Source organism: Callithrix jacchus, chromosome 3, assembly GCF_049354715.1.
Source record: "Callithrix jacchus isolate 240 chromosome 3, calJac240_pri, whole genome shotgun sequence".
Lineage (NCBI taxonomy): Eukaryota > Metazoa > Chordata > Mammalia > Primates > Cebidae > Callithrix > Callithrix jacchus.
In genome coordinates this window covers 94,727,271-94,754,239 of record NC_133504.1, presented here as the reverse complement: position 1 = coordinate 94,754,239, position 26,969 = coordinate 94,727,271, and the positions used below count along the sequence as shown (strand labels likewise).

Sequence of the window (26,969 nt, the reverse complement as noted above, 5' to 3'; positions counted from 1 at the left end):
CTGTTGGGTATCATCAGGTAAGATATTAGACATAGATATAAAACATTATACAGAACCAGCCCTGAGTTCTGCATCCTCTATGGTCATTGACATTGTACTTCACAAAAACTTCTTGGAGATGGTTAGGTCCAGGGGAAACAATTGAAATAAGAGAAGGATGATTGGCAGTGGAGGAAGATAGTTGAGAAACTGCAGTACAAAAGCAAATGGGGGACCATTATGATTTTTCAGTCTGAAAGATGGAGATTAGGGATAAATAGAATTATCATCTTTACATTATGAAATGTATGGCCAGGCACACACCTTTACTGGTAAACTAAAACCTGAAAAATGAGAATGAGGTACTTTTAAGTCACATGCACAAGAATAGGTAGCAAACACTAGAAGATTATCCATATTTGTGACTTAAACTATTATGTAAATCATCAACTATTATGTAAAGTCATTGGTTATTATTATAAAAGCTACTTAGGAGTGTTTTCAAAAGAGTAACAGCCTAACATAATGAAAACATCACTATACTTTGAGACTGATCTTTACTCTCTCCTGACCTCAGACAAGTCACCTAACCTTCCTCCTAGTTTCAATTTCCTTTCCTGCAAAAGGAGAACTTGTAGTGAGTGGCCACTTCAGCTCCTAAAATAGGTTGATGTTTCATAGTACATCCCATGGTTCCATTATCAGCAAGGATAAATGATCCCTTGAATACGGAGTGTGAAAGTCTCCATATTCAATTCTGTGGAGATTCAAATAGCAGATTATTTTATAAAGCTTATGCAGAATGTTCTGTATCAGTTTCTTGTCATCGGAATCTTACTGGCTGTGTTACAATATTTTGTCCTTAAAATTCCCATTTTACAGTGAACTATAGCCAATAAATCTCTCTCTGCTTTAAAATGTAACAGCAATATATAGAAAATACCAACTAGTTTCTTTGTTAGAATTCATAACAAATAATAGATAACATTTATTCCTGAAGATAAGTAATATGTCTGCTTTCTTCTTGTGTTTCATATGTCTGCAGTGAACAGTAATGAGTATAGCTGTAAATTAGTTATGATATAACAAATCTGAATCTAAAAAAATATTTGATAAGGAAATCTTTAAAGTTTCTTCACTTTAAGGTCGTCCCCTTCTAGTGGAAGCACATTTTTCTCAATATTTGGCAACCTCAGCTTTTTTTTTCCTAGGAAATCTGGACATGCTCAGCTTTCAAACAATTATTAAAGTGTACTTTGTTACCCTAGTTTCCCCTGCTTCATATTTCAACCACAGTTAGATGATCATGAGATAATCATAAACAGCAAGCTTCTATCTAGCCCTGAGATGACTGTAACAACCAGAGAATTAGAAATAATTGAAGATCTTTCTGAACGTAGGCATGACAAAACTGACACTGAAGAACCAGAAATAAGACAACTGTTAAGGGTTCAGCTGATCAAAATAGATACCTCATTGACTTTATTATTTTGAAAAAACAAAATCTCCTTAACTACTCCAGCCCAAAATAGAGAGGAAAGAAAAACAAAATATATGATAGAAAAATTAGAAAAGAAAAAGGGAAACAAAAAAGAGAAACAAGAACACAGTAACACCACATAGGCAGTGATGGAACTCAAAAGGGTATTGTGGCTGGTAAGAAGCACAGAGAGTGAGAAACAAAAATGAAAACAAACAGATAAAGGCAATCAAAAGTCTTAGAGGGCATCACTGTATTGTGGTCAAATAGTGGTCTTAGACTTTTAGCCCCTCATATCTCCTCAGTCACTAGAGGTTACAGATCACTCTGTGTTTCTGGCATCCACCCCAGTTTTATTATCATGGTGACCACTAAGGAATGGGCCTCTATCACTTATGTCTGCACTGTCTCTGCCTCTCACTCTGACTCTTTAGTATGTCCTACATACAAGTAAAAGACAAACTTCCTAAAATATAACCTCTACACATTTTTCCCCTGTGCAGAAACATTCAGTGCCTTTCTTGCCTGTAAGTTCATACTCCAGGTGCTCCACAGTGTTGTCCCAAACAAGCCCATTCCTCAAGAATTCCTTATACAGTCATACCTTGTTTCATTGTTCTTTGCAGATACTGTGACTTTTACAAATTGAAGGTTTTTTGGCAATAGTGTCAAGTAAGTCTATTGGTGCAATTTTTCCCACCACATGTACTCACTTTGCATCTCTGTGTCACATTTTGGTAATTCTCTCAATATTCCAAACTTTCCCATGATTATTATACCTGTTATAGTGATCTGTGAACAGTGAACTTTGATGTTTTGGGGTACCACAAACAGGGTCCATATAAGATGACAAATTAATCAATAAATGTGTGTGTTCTGACTGCTCTACTGACTGCCATTTCCTCCATCTCTCTCCCTCTCTTCAGGCTTCCCTAGTCCCTAAGGCACAACCATATGGAAATTAGGCCAACTAATAACCTTACAATGGCCTCCAAGTGTTCAAGTGAAAGGAAAGTTCACACCTCTCACTTGAAATAAAAAGCCAGTAATGATTAAGCTTAGTGAGGAAGGCATGTCAAAAGCTAAGATAAGCCCACAGCTAGGCCTCTTGTGCCAGTTAGCCAAGAATGCAAAAAAAACTTTTCTTGAAGGAAATTAAAAGTGTTATTCTATTACCCTCCTTCTGAAGCATTCTTTGTTTTGTTCCCTTGCTGGCGAGGAGTTGTGGTCCTTTGGAGGAAAAGAGGCATTCTGTTTTTTGGAATTTTCAGACATTTTTGCTGATTTTTCTTAATTTGTGGATTTATCTACCTTTGTTCTTTGATGTTTGTGTCCTTAAGATGGGACTTTTGTGTGGACGTCCCTTTTGTTGATGTTGATGCCATTCCTTTCTGTTAGTTTTCCTTCTAACAGTCAGACCCCTCTGCTGCAGGTCTGCTGGAGTTTGCTGGAGGTACACTCCAGACCCTGTGTGCCTGGGTGTCACCAGCAGAGGCTGCAGAACAGCAAAGGTTGCTGCCTGTTCCTTCCTCTGGAAGCTTTATTCCAGAGGTGCACCCACCAGATGCCAGCCAGAGCTCTCCTGTATGAGATGTCTGTCGACCCCTGCTGGGAAGTGTTTCCCAGTCAGGAAGCACAGGGGTCAGAGACCCACTTGAGGGGGCAGTCTGTCCCTTAGCAGAGCTTGAGCACTATGCTGGGAGATCCACTGCTGTCTTCAAAGCCTGTAAGCAGGAAGGTTTAAGAATGCTGAAGCTACACCCACAGCTGCCCCTTCCCCCAGGTGCTCTGTCCCAGGTAGATGGGAGTTTTATCTATAAGCCCTGACTGGGGCTGCTGCCTTTTTTTCAGAGATCCCCTGGCCAGAGAGGAAGAATCTAAGGAGGCAGTCTAGCTACAGTGGCTTTGCCAAGCTACAGTGGGCTCCACCCAGTTGAAACTTCCCACTGAGCTAAAGGAGCATGTTCTAACCCAATGCAAGGAAGCTAAAGAACCTCGAAGAAAGGTTAGAGGAATTGCCAACTAGAATAACCAGTTTAGAGAAGAACATAAATGACCTGATGAAGCTGAAAAACACAGCATGAGAACTTCATAAAGCATACACAAATATCAATAGCCAAATCGATCAAGCAGAAGAAAGTGTATCAGAGATTGAAGATCAACTTAATGAAATAAAGTATGAAGACAATATTAGAGAAAAAAAGAATGAAAAGGAACAAACAAAGCCTCCAAGAAATATGGGACTATGTGAAAAGGCCAAACCTACATTTGATTGGTGTACCCGAAAGTGACAGGGAGAATGAAACCAAGTTGGAAAACACTCTTCGGGATACTACCCAGAAAAACTTCCCCAACCTAGCAAGACAGGCCAACATTCAAATTCAGAAAATACAGAGAACACCACAAAGATACTCCTTAAGAAGAGGAACCTTGAGACATAATTGTCAGATTCACCAAGGTTGAAATGAAGGAAAAAATGTTAAGGGCAGCCAGAGAGAAAGGTAGGGTTACTCACAAAGGGAAGCCCATCAAACTAACAGCAGATTTCTTGGCAGAAACCCTACAAGACAGCAGAGAGTGGGGGCCAATATTCAACATTCTTAAAGAAAAGAATTTTCAATCCAGAATTTCATATCCTGCCAAACTAAGCTTCATAAGCAAAGGAGAAATAAAATCCTTTACAGACAAGCAAATGCTGAGAGATTTTGTCACCACCAGGCCTGCCTTACAAGACCTTCTATATGAAGCACTGAATGTGGAAAGGAACAACCAGTACCAGCCACTGCAAAAACATACAAAATTGTAAAGATTATTGATGCTATGAAGAAACTATATCAACTAACAGGCAAAATAACAAACTAGCATCATAATGACAAGATCAAATTCACACATAACAATATTAACTTTAAATGTAAATGAGGTAAATGCCCCAATTTAAAGACACAGACTGGCAAATTGAATAAAGAGTCAAGACCCATCAGTGTGCTACAATTAGGAGACGCATCTCATGTGCAGAGATACACGTATTTTAAAATAAAGGGATGGAGAAATATTTACCAAGCAAATGGAAGGCCAGGAAAAGCAGGGATTGAAATCCTAGTCTCTAATAAAACAAACTTTAAACCAACAGAGATTAAAAAAAAAAAAAAGACAAAGGGCTTTACGTAATGGTAAAGGGATCAATGCAACAAGAAGAGCTAACTATCCTAAATATATAAGCACCCAATAAGGAGGACCCAGATTCATAAAGCAAGTTCTTAGACACCTACAAAGAGACTTAGACTCCCACACAATAATAGTGGGAGACTTTAACACACCACTATCAATATTAGACAGATCAACAAGACAGAAAATTAACAAGGATATTCAGGCCATTAACTCAGTTCTGGACCAAGCAGACCTAATAGGCATCTACAGAACTCTCCACCCCAAATCAACAGAATATACAGTCTTCTCAGCACCACATCACACTTATTCTAAAATTGACCACGTAATTGGAAGTAAAACACTCCTCAGCAAATGCAAAAGAACAGAAATCATAACAAACAGTCCCTCAGAACACAATGCAATCAAATTAGAACTCAGGATTAATAAACTCTCTCAAAACCGCCCAACTACATGGAAACTGAACAGCCCGCTCCTGGATAAATAATGAAATGAAGGCCTAAATAAATGGACACAGGGAGGGGAGTACTAAACACTGGGGTCTATTGGGGGGAAAAGGGGAGGGCCAGTGGGAGGGGGAGGTGGGGAGGGATAGCCTGGGGAGAAATGCCAAATGTGGGTGAAGGGGAGAAAGAAAGCAAAACACACTGCCATGTGTGTACCTACGCAACTGTCTTGCATGTTCTGCTCATGTACCCCAAAACCTAAAATGCAATAAAAAATAAATAAATAAATAAGTTGTTTGAGACAAATGAATACAAAGAGACAATGTACCGCAATCTCTGGGACACAGCCAAAGCAGTGTTTAGAGGGAAATTTATAGCACTAAATGCCCACAAGAGAAAGCAGGAAAGATCTAAAATCAACACCTAAACATCATGATTAAAAGAACTAGAGAAGCAAGAGCAAACATAGCTAGCAGAAGACAAGAAATAACTAAGATCAGAACAGAACTGAAGGAGATAGAGACATGAAAAACCCTTTGAAAAAAAATCAGTGAATCCAGGAGTTGATTTTTCGAAAAGATTAACAAAATAGACCGCTAGCCAGACTAATAATGAAGAAAACAGAGAAAAACCAAATAGACACAATAAAACATGATAAAGGGGATTTCACCACTGATCCAACATAAATACAAACTACCATCAGAGAATACTATAAACAGCTCTATGCAAATAAACTAGAAAATCAAGAAGAAATGGATAAATTCCTGGACACATAAACCCTCCCAAGGCTAAACCAAGAAGTCAAATCCCTGAATAGACAAATAACAAGTTCTAAAATGGAGGCAGTAATAGCCTACCAACAAAAAAGCCCCAGACCAGATTCACAGCCAAATTCTACCACATGTACAAAGAGGAGCTGGTACCATTCTTTCTGAAACTAATCCAAACAACAGAAAAAGAGAGTCTCCTCCCTACCTCATTTTATGTGGCTAGCATCATCCTGATACCAAAACCTGGCAGAGACACAACAAAAACAAAAAATTTCAGGCCAATATCCCTGATGAAAATCAATGCAAAAATCCTCAATAAAATACTGGGAAATCAAATCTGACAGCACATCAAAAAGATTATCCACCATGATCAATTTGGCTTCATCCCTGGGATGCAAGGCTGGTTCAACATTTACAAATCAATAAACATAGTCCATCACATAAACAGAACCAATGACCAAAAACACATGCTATCTCAATAGAGGAAGAAAAGGCCTTTGATAAAATTCAGCACACCTTTATGCCAAAAACTCTCAATAAACTAGGTATTCATGGAACATATCTCAAAATAATAAGAACTATTTATGATAAACCATAGCCAATATCATACTGAATGGGCAAAAGCTAGAAGCATTCCCTTTAAAAACCGGCACAAGGAAAGGATGCCATCTCTCACAACTCCTATTCAACGTAGTATTGGAAATTCTGGTCAGGGCCATCAGACAAGAGAAAGAAAGAAAGGGTATTCAAATAGGAAGAGAGGACGTCAGTTGTCTCTGTTTGCATATGACATGATTGTATATTTAGAAAACCCCATCGTCTCAGCCCAAAATACCCTTAAGCTGATAAGCAACTTCGGCAAAGTCTCAGGATACAAAATCAATGTGCAAAAATCATAAACATTCCTGTACACCAATAATAGACAAACAGACAGCCAAGTCATGAGAGAATTCCCATTCACAATTGCTATAAAGAGAATAAAATACCTAAGAATACAACTTAAAGGGATATGAAGGACTTCATCAAAGAGAGCTACAAACCACTGCTCAAAGAAATAAGAAATGACACAAATAAATGGAAAACCATTCCATGCTTATGGATAGAAAGAATCAATATTGTGAAAATGGCCATACTGCCCAAAGTAATTTATAGATTCAGTGAAATCCCCATCAAGCTACCAATGACTTTCTTCACAGAATTAGAAAAACCTAATTTGAATTTCACATGGAACCAAAGAAAAGCACATGTAGCCAAGACAATTCTAAGCAAAAAGAACAAAGCAGAAGGCATCACTGTACCTGACTTAAAACTATACTACAAGGCTATGGTAACCAAAACAACATGGAACTGATACCAAAACAGATATATAGACCAGTGGAACAGAACAGAGGCCTCAGAAATAATGCTGCACTTCTACTGCCATTTGATGTTTGACAAACCTGACAAAAACAAGCAATGGGGAAAGAATTCCCTATTTAATAAATGGTGTTGGGAAAACTGGCTAGTCGTATGCAGAAAGCTGAAACTGGATCCCTTCCTTGAATCTTATACAAAAATTAATTCAAGATGGATTAAAGATTTAACCATAAGATCTAAAACCACAAAATCCCTAGAAGAAAACCTAGGCAGTACCTTTCAGGACACAGGCATGGGCAAAGACTTCATAACTAAAACACCAAAAGCAATGGCAATGAAAACCAAAATTGGCAAATGGGATCTAATTCAACTAAAGAACTTCTACACAGCAAAAGAAACTATCATAGAGTGAACAGGCATCCTACAGAATGGGAGAAAATTTTTGCAACCTATCCATCTGACAAAGAGCTAATATCCAGAATCTACAGAGAACTTAAACAAATTTACAAGAAAATAACAACCCCATCAAAAAGTGAGCATAGGATATGAACAGACACTCCTCAAAAGAAAACATTTGTGTGGCCAAAAAAAATATGAAAAAAAGCTCATCACTGGTCATTAGAGAAATGCAAATCAAAATCACAATGAGATATCATCTCACACCAGTTAGAATGGCAATCATCAAAAAGTCAGGAAACAACGGTTGCTGAAGAGGATGTGGAGAAATAGGAATGCTTTTTTACTGTTGGTGGGAGTGTAAATTATTCAACCATTGTAGAAGACAGTGTGGCAATTCCTCAGGGATCTAGAACTAGAAATACCTTTTAACCCAGCAATCCCATTACTGGATATATGCCCAGAAGATTTAAGTTATTCTACTATGAAGACATGCACACCTATGTTTATTGCAGCACTGTTCACAATAGCAAAGACTTGGAACCAACTCAAATGTTCCTCAATAATAGACTAGGTAAAGAAAATGTGGCACATATATACTATGCAGCCATAAAAAAAGGATGAGTTTATGTCCTTTGCAGGGATATGCATGAAGCTGGAAACCATCATTCTCAGCAAACTAACACAGGAACAGAAAACGAAACACCGCATGTTTTTGTAAGTGGGAGTTTAACAATGAGAACACATGGACACAGGGAGGGGAACATCACATACTGGGGTCTGTCGGGGGGGGTAAGGGGATAGCATTAGGAGAAATACCAAATGTAGATGACGGGTTGATGGGTGCCGCAAACCACCATGGCACATATATACCTATGTAACAAGGCTGCACATTCTGCACATGAATCCCAGAACTTGAAGTATATAAAAAAAATAAAGTGCTACTCTAGAGACCCCAGAGATGGTAAGAAAGCACAACAGCCTTATTACTGATAAGAAGAAAGTTTCAGCAGTCTAAGCAGAAGATCAAACCAGCCAGAACATTCCCTTTTACCAAAGCCTAATCCAGAGCAAGGCCTTAACTCTTTTCAACAATGGGATGGCTTAGAGAGGTGAGGAAGCTACAGAAAAAAAAGTTGGAAGCTAGTAGTGGTTGGCTCATGAGGCTTAAAAAAGAAGCCATCTCCATAACATAAAAGTGCAAGGTGATGCAGTAAATGCTAACAGAGAAGCTGCAGCAAGTTTTACAGGAGATCGAGTTCAGAAAATTGATGAAGGCATACCCACTAAACAGATTTTCAGTGTATAAGAAAAACCTTCCTTTGGAAGAAGATGCCATCTAGGACTTTCATAACTAGAAAGAAGATGGAAAAACGCCTGGCTTCAAAGCTTTTAAAAATAGGCTGATTCTCAGGAAGCTGAAGTGGGAGGATCACTTGAAAACGAAAGGTTGAGGCTGCAATGAGCTATGGTTCTGCCACTGCACTCCAGCCTGGGCAACAGAGTGAGACCTCATCTCAAAAAAAAAAAAAAAAAATGGCTTTCTTGTTAGTAGTTAATGCAGCTGGTGACTTGAAATTGAAGCCAGTGCTCATTTATTATTCTGAAAAGCCTAGAGCCCATAAGAATTATGTTAAATCTACTCTGCCTTTGCTCTGTAAATGGAACAAGAAAACCCGGATGACAGCATATCTGTTTAAAGCATGGTTTACTGAATATTTTTAAACCCACTGTTGATACTTTCTCTGAGGAAAAGAAAAGATTCCTTTCAAAATAGTAGTGCTCACTGAGAATGCACCTGGTCACCCAAGAGTTCTGAAGGAGATGTTTTCATACCTGCTAACAGCCATTCTGCAGCCCATGAATCAAAAAGTAGCTTTGGCTTTCACGTCTTATTGTTTTAAGAAATACACTTTATAAGGCTGCAGCTTCCATAGCTAGTGATTTCTCTAATGAATCTAGGCAAAGTAAATTGAAAACCCTGTGGAAAGGATTTACCATTCTAGATGCCATTAAGCACATTTGTGATTCATGGGATGAGGTCAAAACATCTACATTAATAAGAATTTGGAAGAAATTGATTACACCCCTCATGGATGACATTGAGGGGTTCAAGACTTCAGTGGTGGAAGTAACAGCAGACATGTGGATATAGCAAGAGAATGAGAATGAGAAGTGGATCCTGAAGATGTGACTGAACTGCTGCAATCTCATGATTAAACATTAATGGATGAGATATTGCTTCTTACGGATGAGCAAAGAAAATGGTTTTTTGAGATAGAATCTGCTCCTGGAGAAGATGCTGTGAACAATGTTGAAATGTCAATAAATAATTTAGAATATTCCATAAACTTAATCAATAAAGCAGCAGCAGGGTTTGAGAGAATTGACTCTAGTATGTCAAATAGCATTGTATACTATAGAGAAATCTTTTGCGAAAGGAAGAGTCAATTGACAAACTTCACTGTTATCTTTTTTAAAAATTGCCTCAACCACTCACCCTTCAGAAACTACCACCCTCATCAGTCAGCAGCCATCAACCTTCCACCAGTACAAAGATCATAACTTACTCTAGGCTCAGGTGATCATTAGCCTGTTTTAGCAATAAAGTGTTTTTAATTAAGCTATGTACATTGCTTAAGACATAATTCTGTTGCACACTTAATAGCCTACAGTATACTATATAAACATAATTTTGTATGTGTACTGGGAAACCAAAAAAATCATGTGACTTGCTTTATTGCAATGATGTAGAGTTGAACCTTTCAGTATCTCAGAGGCATACCTGTACTAAACTTTCACCATAGCCAAACTTACCTACTGCTGTTCTCTCATAAGCACCCCATGCACATCTTCCCTTCATTGTGTTTCCTCCATATCTCCTTCCCAGAACATCTTCCTTTTCCTTTGTCTTATATAAAATTGATTCTGAGAAGCCTTTCCTGAATTTCCCAGCCCTCAGTGACCTCCTAGAAGTTGTTTTCCAAACTTCTAGAACACTGATCTGCACCATGAATTTAATGTATGCAGTGTTACAGTGCTGTCTCACTAAGTCTTTCCCCCACTATCTTAAAACTATATTGGAGGGTTCTGGACAGCAAAGACATTATGTCATGCTTCTTTGTATTTCTAGCATTTAGCTCATTGTGGATGTGTAATAAATATTAACTTACCTAGCATATGAGTTATCTTGTGTGACCAAGCAAAAGGGTCAGTAATTTTTTTATTCAGTATCTTTTTGATGGACAAATATTTCACTGGTTTTAACAAGACTGGGGACTTAAGAAACTGTTGTAGAGTAGATTTGGGTGTGTTCTGCTCTGTGGTCTCTCTGGGGCTAGTTTTCAATCTTTGTATCCATTGGAATAAATATAATGCTTCTTGAAATTTAGCATCTCTTCCTCTTTGAGTGCTTTCTATTTCCCTTTAAGATGTTTAAAAATACCATCAGAATCAGTGGTCTTTCTGTGGCTAGTAGTGGGACTGAATCAATCTCTTCTCCTCTGGTTTCTCTTCCTTTAAATACAGATAAAGAAGAAGTGCAGAGGAAACGACAAAAGCTCATGCCCAATTTTTCGGATAGTTTCGGCGGTGGTAGTGGTGCTGGAGCTGGAGGTGGAGGCATGTTTGGTAGTGGCAGTGGAGGAGGGGGCACTGGAAGTACAGGTCCAGGTACAAAAATATTTAGTCTTTCTAAAACTTTTTCCATATTGGAGAGGGTAGAATTTTCCTTTCTTTAGTTTCTGAGCATGTCTGTGATTTGAGTGGCTATGATATTATTGAATATTTTAATTGAAATTTTCCGAAAAATGTAAATTTATTTTTCAAAGAAATCCATGTTCATTTTACAGTATGTAAATAATCCCAAAAGCCATAAGCAGAAAAAAAAAGTACCCCAAAGCTAGTTATCTAATGAATACCTCCCTAAACATTTTAGTGTATTTCTCTTTTACATTTTTTAACAGTCATTTTTGTTTGGAAACATTGAAAAGATTTCATATTATGTATACAATATAGATATATATTAAACATCTCTATATATTACATTGTAGAAAATTTGAAAATACATAAAATCTGTCATCAAAGGTTAACTACGTTTTCATGTATGTTATAGTACTTATGAATTTTCCCCTATATCTATTATATTCATAAATAGTATAGTAATATTATATAGTTTAGTAGATATACTATACTATATATACTAGATAATATACTAGATATATATACTATATAATAGTATATAGATAATATACTAGATATATATACTACATAAAAGTATAGTCTATATACTATTATATAGTATATATATCCAGTATATTATCTAGTATATAGTAGTCTATATACTATTATATATATATATACTATACTAGTTATATATACACACTAGATATATATATTTACTAGATATATATATTTACTAGATATATATACTATATATTAGTGTATATATACTATACTAGTTATATATACACTAGATAAGTATATTTACTAGATATATACTATATAATATATATCATATATATAATGTCTATATACTATATTATATAGTAGATATACTATATTATACATACTATTATATAAATAGGATAGTAGATATTCATATATGTATCTACTATTTATGAATATAGATGTTTATGATATTTGTGAATACAGTTGTGATCATTATCCATATTATTTTAATCCATTTATTTGTAATACTGTTTTACTATCATTTGCACCATAACTGTGTAGAGTCATATGTGCAGTGTTTACCTGAGATGTTAACAAACATTTCCCCTGGTAATATGAACTTTACATAAGCACACATTTTAAGCATCATTCTAATGACTCATTTCCTCAAGTGAACAAACCATAGTATAACTTACTTAAATGTAGTTTCCTGTTTTCTATATAAAATGCTATACTGAACTCCTATTCACATAACTTTTCATTTATTCCAGATTACTTTAGTGAGTTAGAGTCTTTGAAGTAAAATTACTGTCTTAGAGGGCATGACATCTAATGCCAGCTGCTTCCCAAAAGAGTTTTACCAGTTTATGCTTCCACCAAAAATGCGTACGAATGAACAGTGGTGGCCATTTTTCCACTGAGGAGTCAGTATGTTTTTCTGTGTTTTGTTTGATTTAGTGTTTTTCCTCCAGGAGTTATTTTAATGTCTTCTACATAGGCAAGTGTGAGTTTGGTTGGTGACCCTCACTACTAGCCTCTCTCATTCATTAGGAGTGGAGGCTTTCTCTATCACAACCCCTCCCCTTAGGGTTGTCAGAGTTGTCAAAATGTAAACTTTACCAAGTAGAATTCTGATGGTCCCACGACTCCCACCATGTGTCTTAGTCTCAACATAGACACCAGGTGTGGGCACAATACTGTCCTTTCACACCAAAGGCTGTGCTCACCTGAGAGACAGACACTTAAGTTTTGCTGAGTCTTTGTAAAATATCTTCATGATGTTTCCTTTGTTTTACTTGCCATTTCAGGGTATAGCTTCCCACACTATGGATTTCCTACTTATGGAGGGATTTCCTTCCATCCTGGAACTACTAAATCTAATGCTGGGATGAAACATGGTAAGTAATGCTTTTTTCTTAATATCAAGGAAGGAAAAGAAATAATTAATGCTTTAAAAAGTTTTCTAAATCATTACTTATCACAACAATATCATCTTGAAAAATAATTGAGGAATGCAAATAAACTAAGAAGATACTTGTTCCAAAAGATAGTATTTCCTGTGGCTAGTGTAAGCTCTATTCCTTGTGTATATTTTGTCTATTTACTTTGTAAGTGGCATGAACCGAGGAAAGAACATTGAAAAGAGACGTACAGAGACCTGACTATTCAAACATTTTAAAAATCACCAAACATATATATTCTCTTTTTTCCTCAAATAGTACACTTCTGAAATCATTTTGAGTTTTATAAGATTGGTCTTTGCCCATGAAGTTATCCCCTGAGAAGCTGCAGCTAAACCACCTGTTGATAGTTTATAATACAGGTCTGTTCTAGTGTACCCATGGAAGAAATAATACTGTAAAGAAGTCTTCCCACTTATTGAATACCTATTTTTGTGCCAGGTGCTTTTCCATGTTTAAACTGTTATCTTCATGATTTCTCTGTAGGAAAAATATTAGTATCGCTATTTTGCACACAAAAGGCACCAAGCTTCAGAAATGTTCATACTCACTGAAGGCACACAGAAGTTAGTGGCAGAATAAGAATCTGAAGCAGGTCTCCCCATAAAAGCCAAATGGTGTCATAGTACCTATCAGATTAACATAGTTGAACCTGAAAGAGCATGATCAGAAATGGTACACTGTATAGCTGCCGTCACTAAAGAATGTGAATTTACAGCACATCCTTAGGAGTTGCTCTGTTAATTAGCGTCAGGAAAAAACTGCTCTGCTTTTGAGAACTTTAAAAATTCAGCTTTCCTGAAATTCACAGAAGAGCTTTATTTCATTTTTCTTCTTTACAAATAAGCAAAATGAGATCTAAGATTTCAGAAGTAGACTGAAAAGTTATTTTTAGGAATGAGAGTTTAGAATATCACCAAAACATGGAATTTATGATACGGCCATTTTTTTTAAAGAATTTCAAATTATTTCTTTTCCCTTTTCAGCAAATTTGCTTCTAACCTTTATCTGACCTATGTTGGAATAGTGAATTGTCAATTGATATATTTTACTGAGAAAAAGCTGATGTTTTTGCATTTATCTTAGGAGCCATGGACAGTGAATCTAAAACGGACCCTGAAGGTTGTGACAAAAGTGATGATAGAGACACTGTAAACCTCTGTAGAAAAGTCACTGAAACCACAGAGCAGGATCAGGAGCCCAGCAAGGCCACTGATGGGAATGGTGAGGTCACTCTAACGTATGCAACAGGAACCAAAGAAGAGAATGCTGAGGTTCAGGGTAAGTGAGCACACAAGTTACGTTCTGTTGGTTAGCTAGGGAGGGGTCAGTCCCAGGTATAGAAATATATCTGCTAATCTAAAGATGATGTATCAATTTCTAGTTCAGTGTACTCTTCAAAGTTATGTATGCCTTTTTAAAAGCATGTGTCAGATCATTTTATTCACACTGGAAATTCCATTTTTGCTGTTATCTTTGAATATACAGAAATTTACATGTACATTCTCCAGTCATATTCATGCAGTTTTAGGGTATTGTGAGAGACAATCAACTTCTTTTCTGGCACAGATAAATAGAGAAGTATTTCCATAACCTTAATAGTCACCCTCTCTAGAATCTGGCTTAACCGTCATACTGAAGTAGAACTTTGCCTTAAAATAGGAACTTTTCTTTTCATCTTGTTGCCTTCTTTGAAGGAGGAGGATTAAGAGAAAATGTACTTTTGCATTTACTCTGAACCAGTACTTATTAGCATATGTGTCATGATTCTAGATCATCCTAGATGGTACTAAGAAGACTCCTGTAAAAGGAAAGGTAGTAAATATTTAGAGTTGGTGGCCACATTTGGTGTCTGTCACATATTCTTTTTTCTTTTACACCCCTTTAAAAATGTACAAGCCATGATTAGCTAGGAAGCCATATGAAAAGCAGGTCGTAAACAGGTTTTGGCCCAAAGGTCACAATTCTCTAACCTTAATGGAACAAACTTTACAAAATCATGAGTGTCTCATTGAAAGTTTCTATTTATAGCAGAGATGTGTGTTTTTCCACACATTGCCTAACAAGCTAATTGTTAGAGATTCCAATGAAGGATTATTTCACCAAGAGATGTGGTGATTTAAAATTACAGTAAAATCTAACATTATTTGGAGATTGTTTTCCTTAAAATAACAGACATTAATTGTTCACCTTAAAATAACAGACATCTCTAAATTTTTTTCCTTTAACAAACTATACACAGATTCTTTAAGATCAATCTCTAACAATATTTGTCACTGACCCAATGTCCAATTCTGCTTTTTCTAATCAACACAATCCAAAAGCATTGAAAGGAGCATTTTCAACTAAAGTGATGTGTCAAGGTGTCAGAACACCGATGCTGGTCAGTCTGGCCTCAAGCATGCCTTGCTGTTAGAACAAAAGAAGGAAACTCAGCTGTGATTGTGGTCATTGCCTTACAGATAACCTCTTTCTAGAGAAGGCTATGCAGCTTGCGAAGAGGCATGCCAATGCCCTTTTCGACTATGCAGTGACAGGAGATGTGAAGATGTTGCTGGCTGTCCAGCGCCATCTCACTGCTGTGCAGGATGAGAATGGGGACAGGTAAGTCAGGACTTTTGTATGATGGGCTGTTTTGGGCAGGGAAGAAGAGCATTTTATAAATGTATACAGATGAGAGATAAAAAAATAACTTTTCAAATGTATTGAGTCCTCTAACTGGAACAATCAAGAAAACTAATGTGTACGGTAACCAGAGCAAAATTTGCTGCTCCATCCTGCTGTCACCTGTTGGAATCTGTAATAGTTGGAGGACTCATCTAAGAGTGAATCTCTCTGGGCAAGAAAACTAAGATGTGTGTAGGTAATGGTACTTTTTAAAAAGACTTGCTTTGTTTATTGAAATAATAACAAGTCCTACCAAATCCCTGAAGCATTGTTATCCCAGCTGCGTTTTTATAATGACAGTGTACTCAAGAAAGAGCTCAATAAAGGCAGCAACAACGAATACTTAAGAGGGACTGGTTCTTCTTTCCCAGTTACTGGTTTCTTCTCTACTCCATCTGCTAATGGTCACCAGTCTGAGACTGGTTCAGACTTCTGTGACTGCTCCAGCCCGTGTGTGGGAGTGGAGCATTCCAGATACCATGCCTTCCATTCCTGCTAGTACTGAGATTGTATTTGCAAAGCCACCTGGCTTCTTTCTAAAACAGTTCTCTTAGTCCTTTCATTGAGACTTCTGAAATGATCTCAAAAGCCTATAAAAATAACAAGAGACAGCAGCCTTCACATTCAAGTCAAGTGCCTTATCTAGAAGCTTCCTAAAATAGCATCAACACAGATAAATCCTTTTCTGTGGAAGAGCTCTTGAGTGCTGTGTTTTAGACCTCAGTTTAAAAAGTAAACCAAGCACTTAAGGAAAGTAACAACCTCAGGGTTTCAAACAGAGAGACCTTTGTTCTCATTCCTTGCAATGTAACCAAGGATGTGGTATAACCACTGGCCTTGTTATACAGTATGAGAGGAACCAGTACAACCTTTTTGGTATAAGGCCATGAACAACAGAATGCTTTTTCAGGGTTAAATAATCCAGTTAGCATTCAGTCACGCACAACCACAAGAAAAAGCAGTTAACCAAGACAAGACAGCAGTGTTTCAAGTGACATTTCCAGAGACCCATTGAATTGATAAGTCTAAGAATATGAGCACATACAGGTTGGAAAGGAAGTGCTGATATCTGAAGGGAGGATTCTAGGAAGGGATAAAAGGCGAGGCGCATGCAAGTTCCCTCCTAAGACCCAAGCACACTCACACAGGCAGGCTCTCAGAGAGACCACAGAGGTGGGACTTGGAGAGACTAAAGGATCCTCATAGGAGCATAGGTAAAGGACAGATTTTGGCCATCACAGCCCAAGTCTTTTGTTTTTTTTTCCACAGCAATTTATTGTGTATTTCAAAATAGCTAGAAGACAAGATATGAAATGTTCTCAAACACAGAGAAAAGATAAATATTTGAGGTGATGAATATCCTAAGTACCCTGATTTGATTATTGCACATTGTATGTATCAAAATATCACATGTGCCCCATAAATATGTAAAGTTATAATGTATCAATAAAAAATTTTTAAAGATTAAGATGGCACATTATACATTTTGGGTTTTTGGCAAGTCTCTTCTTTTAATTCACCTTGTCATATTTGGCTAATAGTCTGAATCCTGTGGCCATTAGTCATCATAGAAAATACAATAAAAATATATATATATAAAACTTCTGGTACTGGGGAAATTCCCATAAGGGTGTGAGGATTTGAGGGGGAGGGGGATTGTACTTCTGCTATGAAATGCTGAGCTGCACATGGAAATTTTCGGGCAGTTTTAGAAGTATGACCTTTTTCTTAGTATATGTGCATCATGTCTGTGTCATTTGAGGCCCTTTTCAGAAGTTTTCTTCTAGTATCACATTTCAAGAAGCAATAGTGAAACCCTGAGATCATCCATTTTAAAATATTTCTCAAGTAGCAAAATCACAATTTCGTTTTTTAGACTCTTATGTGCCAGTGTTAATCCCAAGTATGGTATACTTGCTATTGCTAAGGAAGAGGCCTGAGTGCAGTGGCACCTGATAGCTTTAATTTAGAGAAGATCCAGCCTGCACCTCGTGTCCCAAATGTAGTGCTGCTGCGAGATGCTTTAGTGTGCTCTGCCCCTCCATCTGTCCTTGCTCTGGAGTGGTCATCTTCTTAGACATTCATCTGCACTTCTTTAGAGCAGTACACATGTATCCCCTATGCAGGATTGCTTTTGGGATTAAGAGATGACTTTGGAGTAAGACAAGCCTGGGTTTGAATTCCAGTTTCACCACTTCTTGGCCTTGACTAAGTTATATGATGCCTACAAGTCTCAGTTTCGTTAGCCAAAAAGTGAAGATAATGTTACCTACCTCAGAGGATTATTGTTATAATAAAAAGACAATGTATATCAAATGCTTAGCATAGTCTGGTAAATCAAAGCTCCCAACTTTGATTTACCAGACTAGTAGCCATTTTTTAAATTATTACTGTTTCTAATTAATTTTAATAGTATGTTTTTAAATAATTAAAATAATTATGCTCCTTGGAATGACTTTGACACTACCAGTATGTACAGCCTCATTAGCGTAAGCTCTTAGGTTCCTTTTATCATTTTTATTTTTGTACCTCTACTGCATGCTAGGGCTGTGAGGCTGACTCAAACAGAACCTACCCCAGAGATGCCAAAGGAGAGAGAAGGAGAAAAATGTATAGACAACTGCATTGCATAACCAAGCAGTAAATTTGAGAGGGACAACTTGCTCCACCTACGAGGTTAGGAAAGTATTCTCTGAGGATGTCAGGCTTGAACTGGAATATAAAGGATAGAGTAGGCATTGTCCAGGTAGAGAAAAGGAGCAAAAACATTCTAGGCAGAGGGAATATTTGTCAGAATATTTACAGGATTGGTGGGAAATACAATCACATTGTTTCTTCACAAGTTTACTGCAAGAATTTTCTTCCAGTAGTTACAAGCTTCCCTCCAATCTCCCTTCTTGGGATCTAGAAAGATCTTTTAAAAGCCACTGCACTGTATTTTCGAGTAGGGGCAGCAGGGCCAGGTGAGATAACTAAATTTTTCTGAACAATTCCTAGTGCCGGGCATTCATTTTCCCTAAATCATATGTATGTCAAGGGAAGTCATGGGGAAAGGTAGAGGAGAAAACTGTCTAAAGCCATAGTGCAGAGATATAAGTGGGATTTAAGCTTAGGTCCTTCTGGGCTGAAAGCCTCAGTGTGTTTATACATCAAGGGGTCAGACATGAATGCTCCCAGAGGCCAGGCAGGTACCACCAATAACATAGCAGCCTTGGGTAGACAGTTTGGGGGGATGGGTCCTCTGAAGATAGCATCCCACCTCAGATTCAATACATCTTATAGATTCAAAACATTTTAGGGCCAAATAAAACTAGGTATGAGAACAGATTCCATCTTTAAGTCTAATCGTATCTTGGGAATCTTCTTTTTCATTAACATTTTAGTTAATTATTGCCACTGTGTTTTCATTCCAGTGTCTTACACCTAGCAATCATCCACCTTCATTCTCAACTTGTGAGGGATCTACTGGAAGTCACGTCTGGTTTGATTTCTGATGACATTATCAACATGAGAAATGACCTGTACCAGGTAAGCAGAAATCTCAAGGAAACAACCAAAGTAAAATCCATAGTTTCCTTTTTCTTTTGTATGTTTGGGTGCATGTTATTTTTAGTAATGTTAAGAGTAGCAAAAACGAAACCAAACTTTTGTAGGTAATATCTAACATTCCATTAGTTGAGAATGTTACTTATGATTTAGGATCCTTTGATCTGTGGGTATAACAGCCATCAAGCCACAGTGAAATTCAGCATCCCACCGGGGGAAGGCAAACTCTAAACTTTAGAAAAAGAGTTTTTTCATTTAAGAGGGAGAAACTAAAGCATCACATCTGTCAAGCAAAATAAAGTTAAAAAAAAGTTTGAAAAGCCAGTAATTTATAAGAATTTTGAAATCTACCGAAACATACCTTGACAACATCTAGATTCAATGTATATCAAATAAAGTGTTCTGAAATCACCACACAGAAAGGTTAAACGTTTGCTTGAGGAGGAAAAGGTGTCTTTCAAAAGTAGAAAGACAGCTCCAAGTGAGGAAAACTGGGAACACCAGAGTTTTGCCCAAATCAGGTTTTTTTTAGGAATTAATTAGGTGAGCTAAAAATATAAGGAACTATTTCTTCCAGAGCTCTTCCAACACTGCAAAGAGTGAAGTTAGCTGGAGACACAGCGAGGTCCCCTGATGGGCATGTGCAGAATTCAGGGAGAGGCAAGTAGCATGGGAGCCCCTTGGGCATAAGCAGAGCCTGGACGTTGGTGATGGGGGCCCAGTGACCCCAGCCAGCCTCTCTGGCTGAGTGACTGCACTGTCATGAGGCCAAAATGGGGTTCGGCTCCTGAGGGTTCCTCCTGCCTGCTCCCAATTGCTTTTCCCACCTCACTCTTAACCCCCACCCCCACCAGTATGCTGTATGGGGCTCCTGCCATTGCCTACTTAACTTTCCATTTGTCTCCTTCCCTTCATTGACCCGGAGCATCTTCCTCATCCTCCTCCTTGGATAGATGGTTTGCTGGTTCATGTGTATCTCTCACTTCAAAACTACAGCCAAGATCCTGTGTAATTATCTACTTAGTAAAGATATTTGTTCCTGCTCTCTCATTTTTAAAGTAGTGATGTGAATCGTTATTTCCTCACTTTAAAGGAAAATGCTTTTATTATTTTAAAGAAAATTTATTAAAACTTCATTTTAGCTTTAAAGGAAATTAAAATACTTTTTATTCCCATTCTTTAAAATGTGCTTTAAAGTGCATTTAAAGCAAAACTACTAAAATGTTTATATGTGGCTCTTAATAGACTTTTTTACCTGGGACTAGGTAAAAAATATAGGTTTCCTGATAGGGGAAAATGACCATTTTTCATTCAATGTAAGTCACTATTAGGCTTCTTCACTGGTTGTTGTGCTTAATGTCAAAGAAAAAATTAAGTCAGTGACTCTTTACTTCCTGTTAATATAAAATAACTAGTATGAAGTGTGATTGTAGGTTGATATTTAAAGGATGTCTTCTTGAAACTTTCATATCATTGGTATTCAGAAGTTATCTTGCCTGTAAAGCTTGATGCTCTCAGACTTTTGGACTGATTATTCCTTGTAGTCATCACAAATATATGAATAAAACTAGGAATGGGACATTGTAGCTTGTCCTCTTTTCAAACCCTGCTTAATAGTCATATTCAAGGAATTGCTTATTTTGTGTTTATTAATAGGATCTGCAAAGGACACGGCACAACAGGATTAGCAGCTGTGATTTTTTTTATATCATAACTCTTTACTCTATCATTTGGTTACATATGTTGAGTCTCTCCAGTGTGTTAGAGACAAAAACCCTGAAACTACCACCATTGATACTTCTATCCCTTCTCATCTGGGGATCTCAGAATAATATATGTCCTTTTGTCACCCCACCTTACCACCAGTCTCACTAATGGGCAGGGATTCTGCCTTCCCTAGTACGCCTTCTAGGTTTCAAACATACAGCCAGTGGCAACTTTGGTTTGAGAACTAGAAACTGCTAAGATTTGAACTCTTGATTATCTGTTGTAAAGGTTATGTTGTAACTAATCTTAATGGAAAATGATAGTTCTCTAAATAATTTGGATTATTTAGCAATGATCTTAAACATTCTCCACAAATATCTTTCACTAATCTTAGTATATTTCTGTGACCATCTGTCATGATCAAATTCCTCTCCCCACCCACCCTCTAGAAACACTCAAAATAGTCCAAGTGCACAAAGTTAGGATTTTTCTGAAAATATTCTCTTTAAGCCTTTTTTCTCCTCTCATTCTCCTTCCCCCAACATAGACAAGCACTCCAGTGTGTTTGGTATGGATTGTTTTATTAGTGTATGTTCCCATAAAACATTAATGGTGGATTTTATGTGTGCATTTTTGTTTTTAATGATAAACATATATATTCATTGTTTTAAAAATGGTACAGAAGAATATACATTGGAAACTCAAAGTTGCCTACCCTGACAATGCCCAGGTCCCTTAGCACAAATGTCAGTATTGTGTTTATAGGTAGTTTTTCAAGTATTGGGCACAGATTTGCATATACTTGAAATATCTAGATATTTTCATATACTCTCACATGCAATCCCCATTTTGTGAAATGTACTTCTCTTGCCTTGCATTAACCTTTAAAATCTTTTAAATGTAATTATAGATTCAAAGGAGGTTACAAAAACATACTAAGAGGTTCTAGTATTTACTGAGAAGAAACCAGAGGTCTTCACCCAGTTTCCCCCAGGTAGCATCCTGTGTAACTACAGCAGTATCAAAACCTAGAGATTGGCATTGGTACAATCCACAGATCTAATCAGATTTCACCAGTTTTATACACACTCATTTATGTGTATCTGTATAGTTCTTCATGCATGTATTTTTAAAATGCATACATGGCATTGTACTACATGTTACTGTATTTCTGCCTTCGCTACTTATCCACACAGTTCTATGTACAGCTAGCTTATTGTTCCTGCACCTGAAGAGAATCCCACGTTATGGATCTTCCACCTATAACGTCATTTCCTAGGAGTAGACATTTCACCAACTTCTAACTTCCTACCTCAGTAGATAATACTGCAGTGACTGTCCTTACTTATGTCCTGTTGTGGGTTTGTATCAGAATTTCACCTGATACATACATCTGCAAGAGCTAGGTTGCTGGGACATTTGTATATTTGGCTTTCCAGAATGTCTTTATAAGTCTCCATGCCCATAGCCATAGTGTGAAGGTTCCTGGATCCCCACATTGTATAATTGTTTAGACATAATCCGTGGATTTAAGATCTAGAAGCCTTATATCATAGAAAACCACTGATTGGACTGTGGAATAAAATTTTTTTGAAAAAAAAAAACCTCTGACGCATAAGAGTTTTTTTTAATTAAATTCAATCTACAGATAATTTCTAATTCCTGAATGGTATACTGTCCTATAATTTCAGATCCTTTTTTTCCCCACAATCTCATTCTCTTTCCTTTTCCCATCTCCCCAAGTAGGCTTTAAGAAAACACAGATTAGGAAACAGATTAGTTTCTATTGACTTAGTTATTTTTGAGAGGAAGGCTCTTGGCAACAACAACTAAAGTTTTCAGGACATCACTTCATTTCGGGCCAGGGTGATAGTCCTATAAAATGAAAGAAATGAGGAAGAGTAATAAGTTGGCAAAAAAAAGATACTGGTCTGATATATTAAATAATCACTGTAGTTGAGATTTAGAGGACCCACCCATCATTCATCCTGCCAGTTCTCATATGCTGTAGTCACCTACACAGCTAGGAGGTTGGTGGCTCACCTGCTGCTATAGCCAGTAACTGGTCAATGAAAAGGGAATTTTAGGCAAATTGGCACAAGATTGGCTAGATGTCATAGTGAGGCTCCTGTGAAATAAACTCATTTGTGTAAAACTATATTGCTGTTCTCTGTCAGTGAACTCAGTTCTTTGAAAGATACTTTTGTGACTGTATGTCTTACTCATTTTTAAAAACACACAATTTGCAAAACATCTTATTTGCATTCACCAAAGTACTACCTTGTGAGCAGCATAGTCAAGTGGACTACTTAAGTACCTATTAGGTATCAGCAGCTCACCTTTTTTATTCACCTGAGCCTCCTTAGTGAGATAGTTGTATTATTCTGGTTATGTTATTTAGAATCTTGTAACACCTTTTATGAAAGTGGGTAGGAGAGCTTATATTGACTGGTTTTAGGAGCCAATTCATGAGACAGTATTTTTTAATTTAGTAAATATAGTTCCATGTCAGCATAGAATCATGGCACTTTTCTTGATTGGTTTCTATTGAGTACTTCATTTAAATTTCTTCAGTGAAAACATAGCCTTTATTTGATTTGTTAACATAAAATCAGCTGAAGATAATTCCTACTAGAAATTTAGGGAAACTAAATTTACTAGGTGTCCTCAAAAATCAACAATCAGTGGATTGTAGTGAGAAACAAGAAGCTGTTAAGACTTGGAAACATAAAAATAATCCACTACCTAAAAACTTGTAAGTACATGAGGTGATGGATTTGTTACTTTGCCTGATTTAGTCATTTTACATTGTAAACTTATATTAGAACATCACATTATACCTCATAAATATATACAATTACTATTTATCAATTAAATTTAAAATAAAAATTTTAAAACCCAAATTATTGAAGGCTAAGTGTTAGTACAGCATATGTATTTCATTGGCATATGGTACGGAACAGGATAACTTGGATGCCAAGGTCAGGAATTAATCTAGGAATGAGAAATGTCCCTGCAGGATGGCCCCACCTATTGCAGTGACAGCTACCAAGCTGTGAGTTGTAAGTGTTCACCGCTGACCAGGGAATCTCCTGCCCCTTTACTTTCCAGACACCCTTGCACTTGGCAGTGATCACTAAGCAGGAAGATGTGGTGGAGGATTTGCTGAGGGCCGGGGCCGACCTGAGCCTTCTGGACCGCTTCGGTAACTCTGTTTTGCACCTAGCTGCCAAAGAAGGAAATGATAAAGTTCTCAGTATCTTACTCAAGCACAAAAAGGCAGCACTACTTCTTGACTACCCCAACGGGGACGGTAAGAGGCAATCACATCATTGGTATAACTTTTTCTGCCTTGTAAATACCTACTAGGTATTTGATAAATGTGTGTTATTTGATTTGTACCCAAAAGGACTTTCCTTAGTCACCTGGAATTCATCATCTCTTTTGGTCATTTCTGTTGCTCACCAAAGCTAATTTTTTAGAAGATGGTTTGGAATAGTAGGAGGAAAAAGCAGAGGCCTGAGTAAACATTCATCTTGAAGTGCATAAAGCATCATTCATTCAGAGAATGTTTGTTTATGCCCAGTGTCTCCTGAGAACATAATAGGAGACTGTGGGTCCTCAAAGCAGAACAATAGACTTATAGTGCCTTTACTGTCCCTCCCTATGATCCAGTTTTTGCCATTTCCTTCAGCTTCACCAAGGGCCATCTTGTGAGTATCCATCCCATCCTGTGACTGTCCCTTTGCTTGGACTCTAGGTCTGAATGCCATTCATCTAGCCATGATGAGCAATAGCCTGCCATGTCTGCTGCTGCTGGTGGCCGCTGGGGCCAACGTCAATGCTCAGGAGCAAAAGTCCGGACGCACAGCACTGCACCTAGCTGTGGAGCACGACAACATCTCATTGGCTGGCTGCCTGCTCCTTGAGGTGAAGGACACACTTATTTTATTTTTCATTGAATTCCTGAGGGAGATTTAAGGAAATCTTCAAAGAATGAAGTCAATAGCTGCTGTTCTCCCTACAATCAACTCTATTTATTTAACATTTATGAAGGGCTTCAGAGTAGCCCCTTCAGACATTCCCCACCCCCCACTCTTGCTTGGCATCTCTAATTGGTGATTTCTTCAATGACAGAGCCAGCCCAAAGTAGCAACGGGGCTAGTAATAGGACCCGAGGGGCCATGTACACTGGGAGGTGGGGACAAAAGGGCAAAAGAACCTTCTACTAACGCTTTTCTGTGTGGGCTGGATTGTAGGGTGATGCCCATGTGGACAGTACTACCTACGATGGAACTACACCCCTGCATATAGCAGCTGGGAGAGGGTCCACCAGGCTGGCCGCTCTTCTCAAAGCGGCAGGTAAGGTGGCCTGGCGGTCATTAATGAAAAATGTTGTCAAGAATGCAAACCCGACTTCAATAGAGCAGCCATGTTGCCTTCTTTAAGCCACAGACCTACTGCTGAAAAGCAAGGGCAAATAAAAATTATATGGCAAGTCACATTTTATCTGCCATAAGGCACTGTTTGGACTAGTAATCTTGAGCTTTACCCTCACAGCCATGTCAGTTTTACTTTCTGATTCATCTATTTGTTTGGGGTTTGATTATTTAGATTGACTCCCATGACAAGGGGTCTTTTCAAAGTAGAGTTTGATTCCTTATAGAATTCTGAGTAGTATCAGTCTCAGATAATGTCAGAAGTCCCCAGAAGAAAAAGATTATTGGTATAAGAAATCATTTAAAGACTTCATTTTGAAAGAATGGTCTCTTAGAAATTGAAGTATAGGAAAAAGAAAATGGGCCATATATTAAGACCCATTATGTGGAAGACACTAAAAATGGCTAGCACTTATTGACCTTGCATATACCAGGCACTGTGATAGCACTTTTTTTTTTTTGAGACAGAGTTTCGCTCTTGTTACCCAGGCTGGAGTGCAATGGCACAATCTCGGCTCACTGCAACCTCCGCCTCCTGGGTTCAGGCAATTCTCCTGCCTCAGCCTCCTGAGTAGCTGGGATTACAGGCACGCACCACAATGCCCAGCTAATTTGTTGTATTTTTAGTAGAGACGGGGTTTCACCATGTTGACCAGGATGGTCTCGATCTCTTGACCTTATGATCCACCTGCCTCGGCCTCCCAAAGTGCTGGGATTACAGGCGTGAGCCACCACGCCCAGCCCTGTGATAGCACTTTATGTGCACAGTCTCATTTAATGTCCAGTCACCCTTTGGAACAAATACCATTATTATTCCCATCTTAGAGTCAAGGAAACAGACGAGAGAGATTACCAGATTCCATTCAGGGTTCCAGTAAGTGACAGAGCTGTGAGTCACACTTTGGCAATGTGAGCTTCTCTTTACTTTATTCTCTCTACTATGTTTCATTCTCCTATTTTGCTCATAGGTTTGCAGATGTTATTCCATTTCTAGTCTTATGAAGTATAGAAAATTATCCATGCTTATCTTTGAATCTTCAGTGCCCTACATATTTAGAACCTCAAAATACGTGTAATGAAATTGGTATCTTAAGCCTGCCCTGACATATCTGATTTACTTTAGAGGGTTTTTTTGTTTTTGTTTTTTTTTTTAATGTAGAAGGTAACTGCACCATAAATTCAAGAAAACAAAGCAAATTAAAGACGCAGGAACTTTTTCTTTGGGGACACCATATTTTTCTCTTTTGTTAAATTGAGCTTTTTCTTGAACAAGAAACTCTGATTGCAGTGTGTATTAATAGTTTTAGAAGACACTGATTATAATTAAATGCCTTCAGACAAGAAGCTATAACCAGCCAGACGCGATGGCTCATGCCTGTAATCCCAGC

The 26,969-nt window shown here is 37.6% G+C and overlaps 1 protein-coding gene across 4 annotated transcripts in view; it reads left to right on the top strand.

Moving 5' to 3' along the window:
* Nucleotides 1-26,969, top strand: part of NFKB1 (nuclear factor kappa B subunit 1) — a 125,695-nt gene that overhangs the window by 90,460 nt on the left and 8,266 nt on the right. For 2 of the 4 annotated variants that reach the window (XM_008992920.5, XM_002745545.6), the window contains exons 12-19: nucleotides 11,121-11,264; nucleotides 13,070-13,159; nucleotides 14,309-14,503; nucleotides 15,685-15,826; nucleotides 19,303-19,417; nucleotides 24,254-24,455; nucleotides 24,903-25,072; nucleotides 25,402-25,504. In XM_008992920.5, coding sequence (XP_008991168.2) covers nucleotides 11,121-11,264; nucleotides 13,070-13,159; nucleotides 14,309-14,503; nucleotides 15,685-15,826; nucleotides 19,303-19,417; nucleotides 24,254-24,455; nucleotides 24,903-25,072; nucleotides 25,402-25,504 — 1,161 coding nt within the window. The remainder of the gene's footprint in view (nucleotides 1-11,120; nucleotides 11,265-13,069; nucleotides 13,160-14,308; nucleotides 14,504-15,684; nucleotides 15,827-19,302; nucleotides 19,418-24,253; nucleotides 24,456-24,902; nucleotides 25,073-25,401; nucleotides 25,505-26,969) is intronic. The other 2 variants (XM_078366769.1, XM_078366768.1) reach the window with 1 other exon arrangement.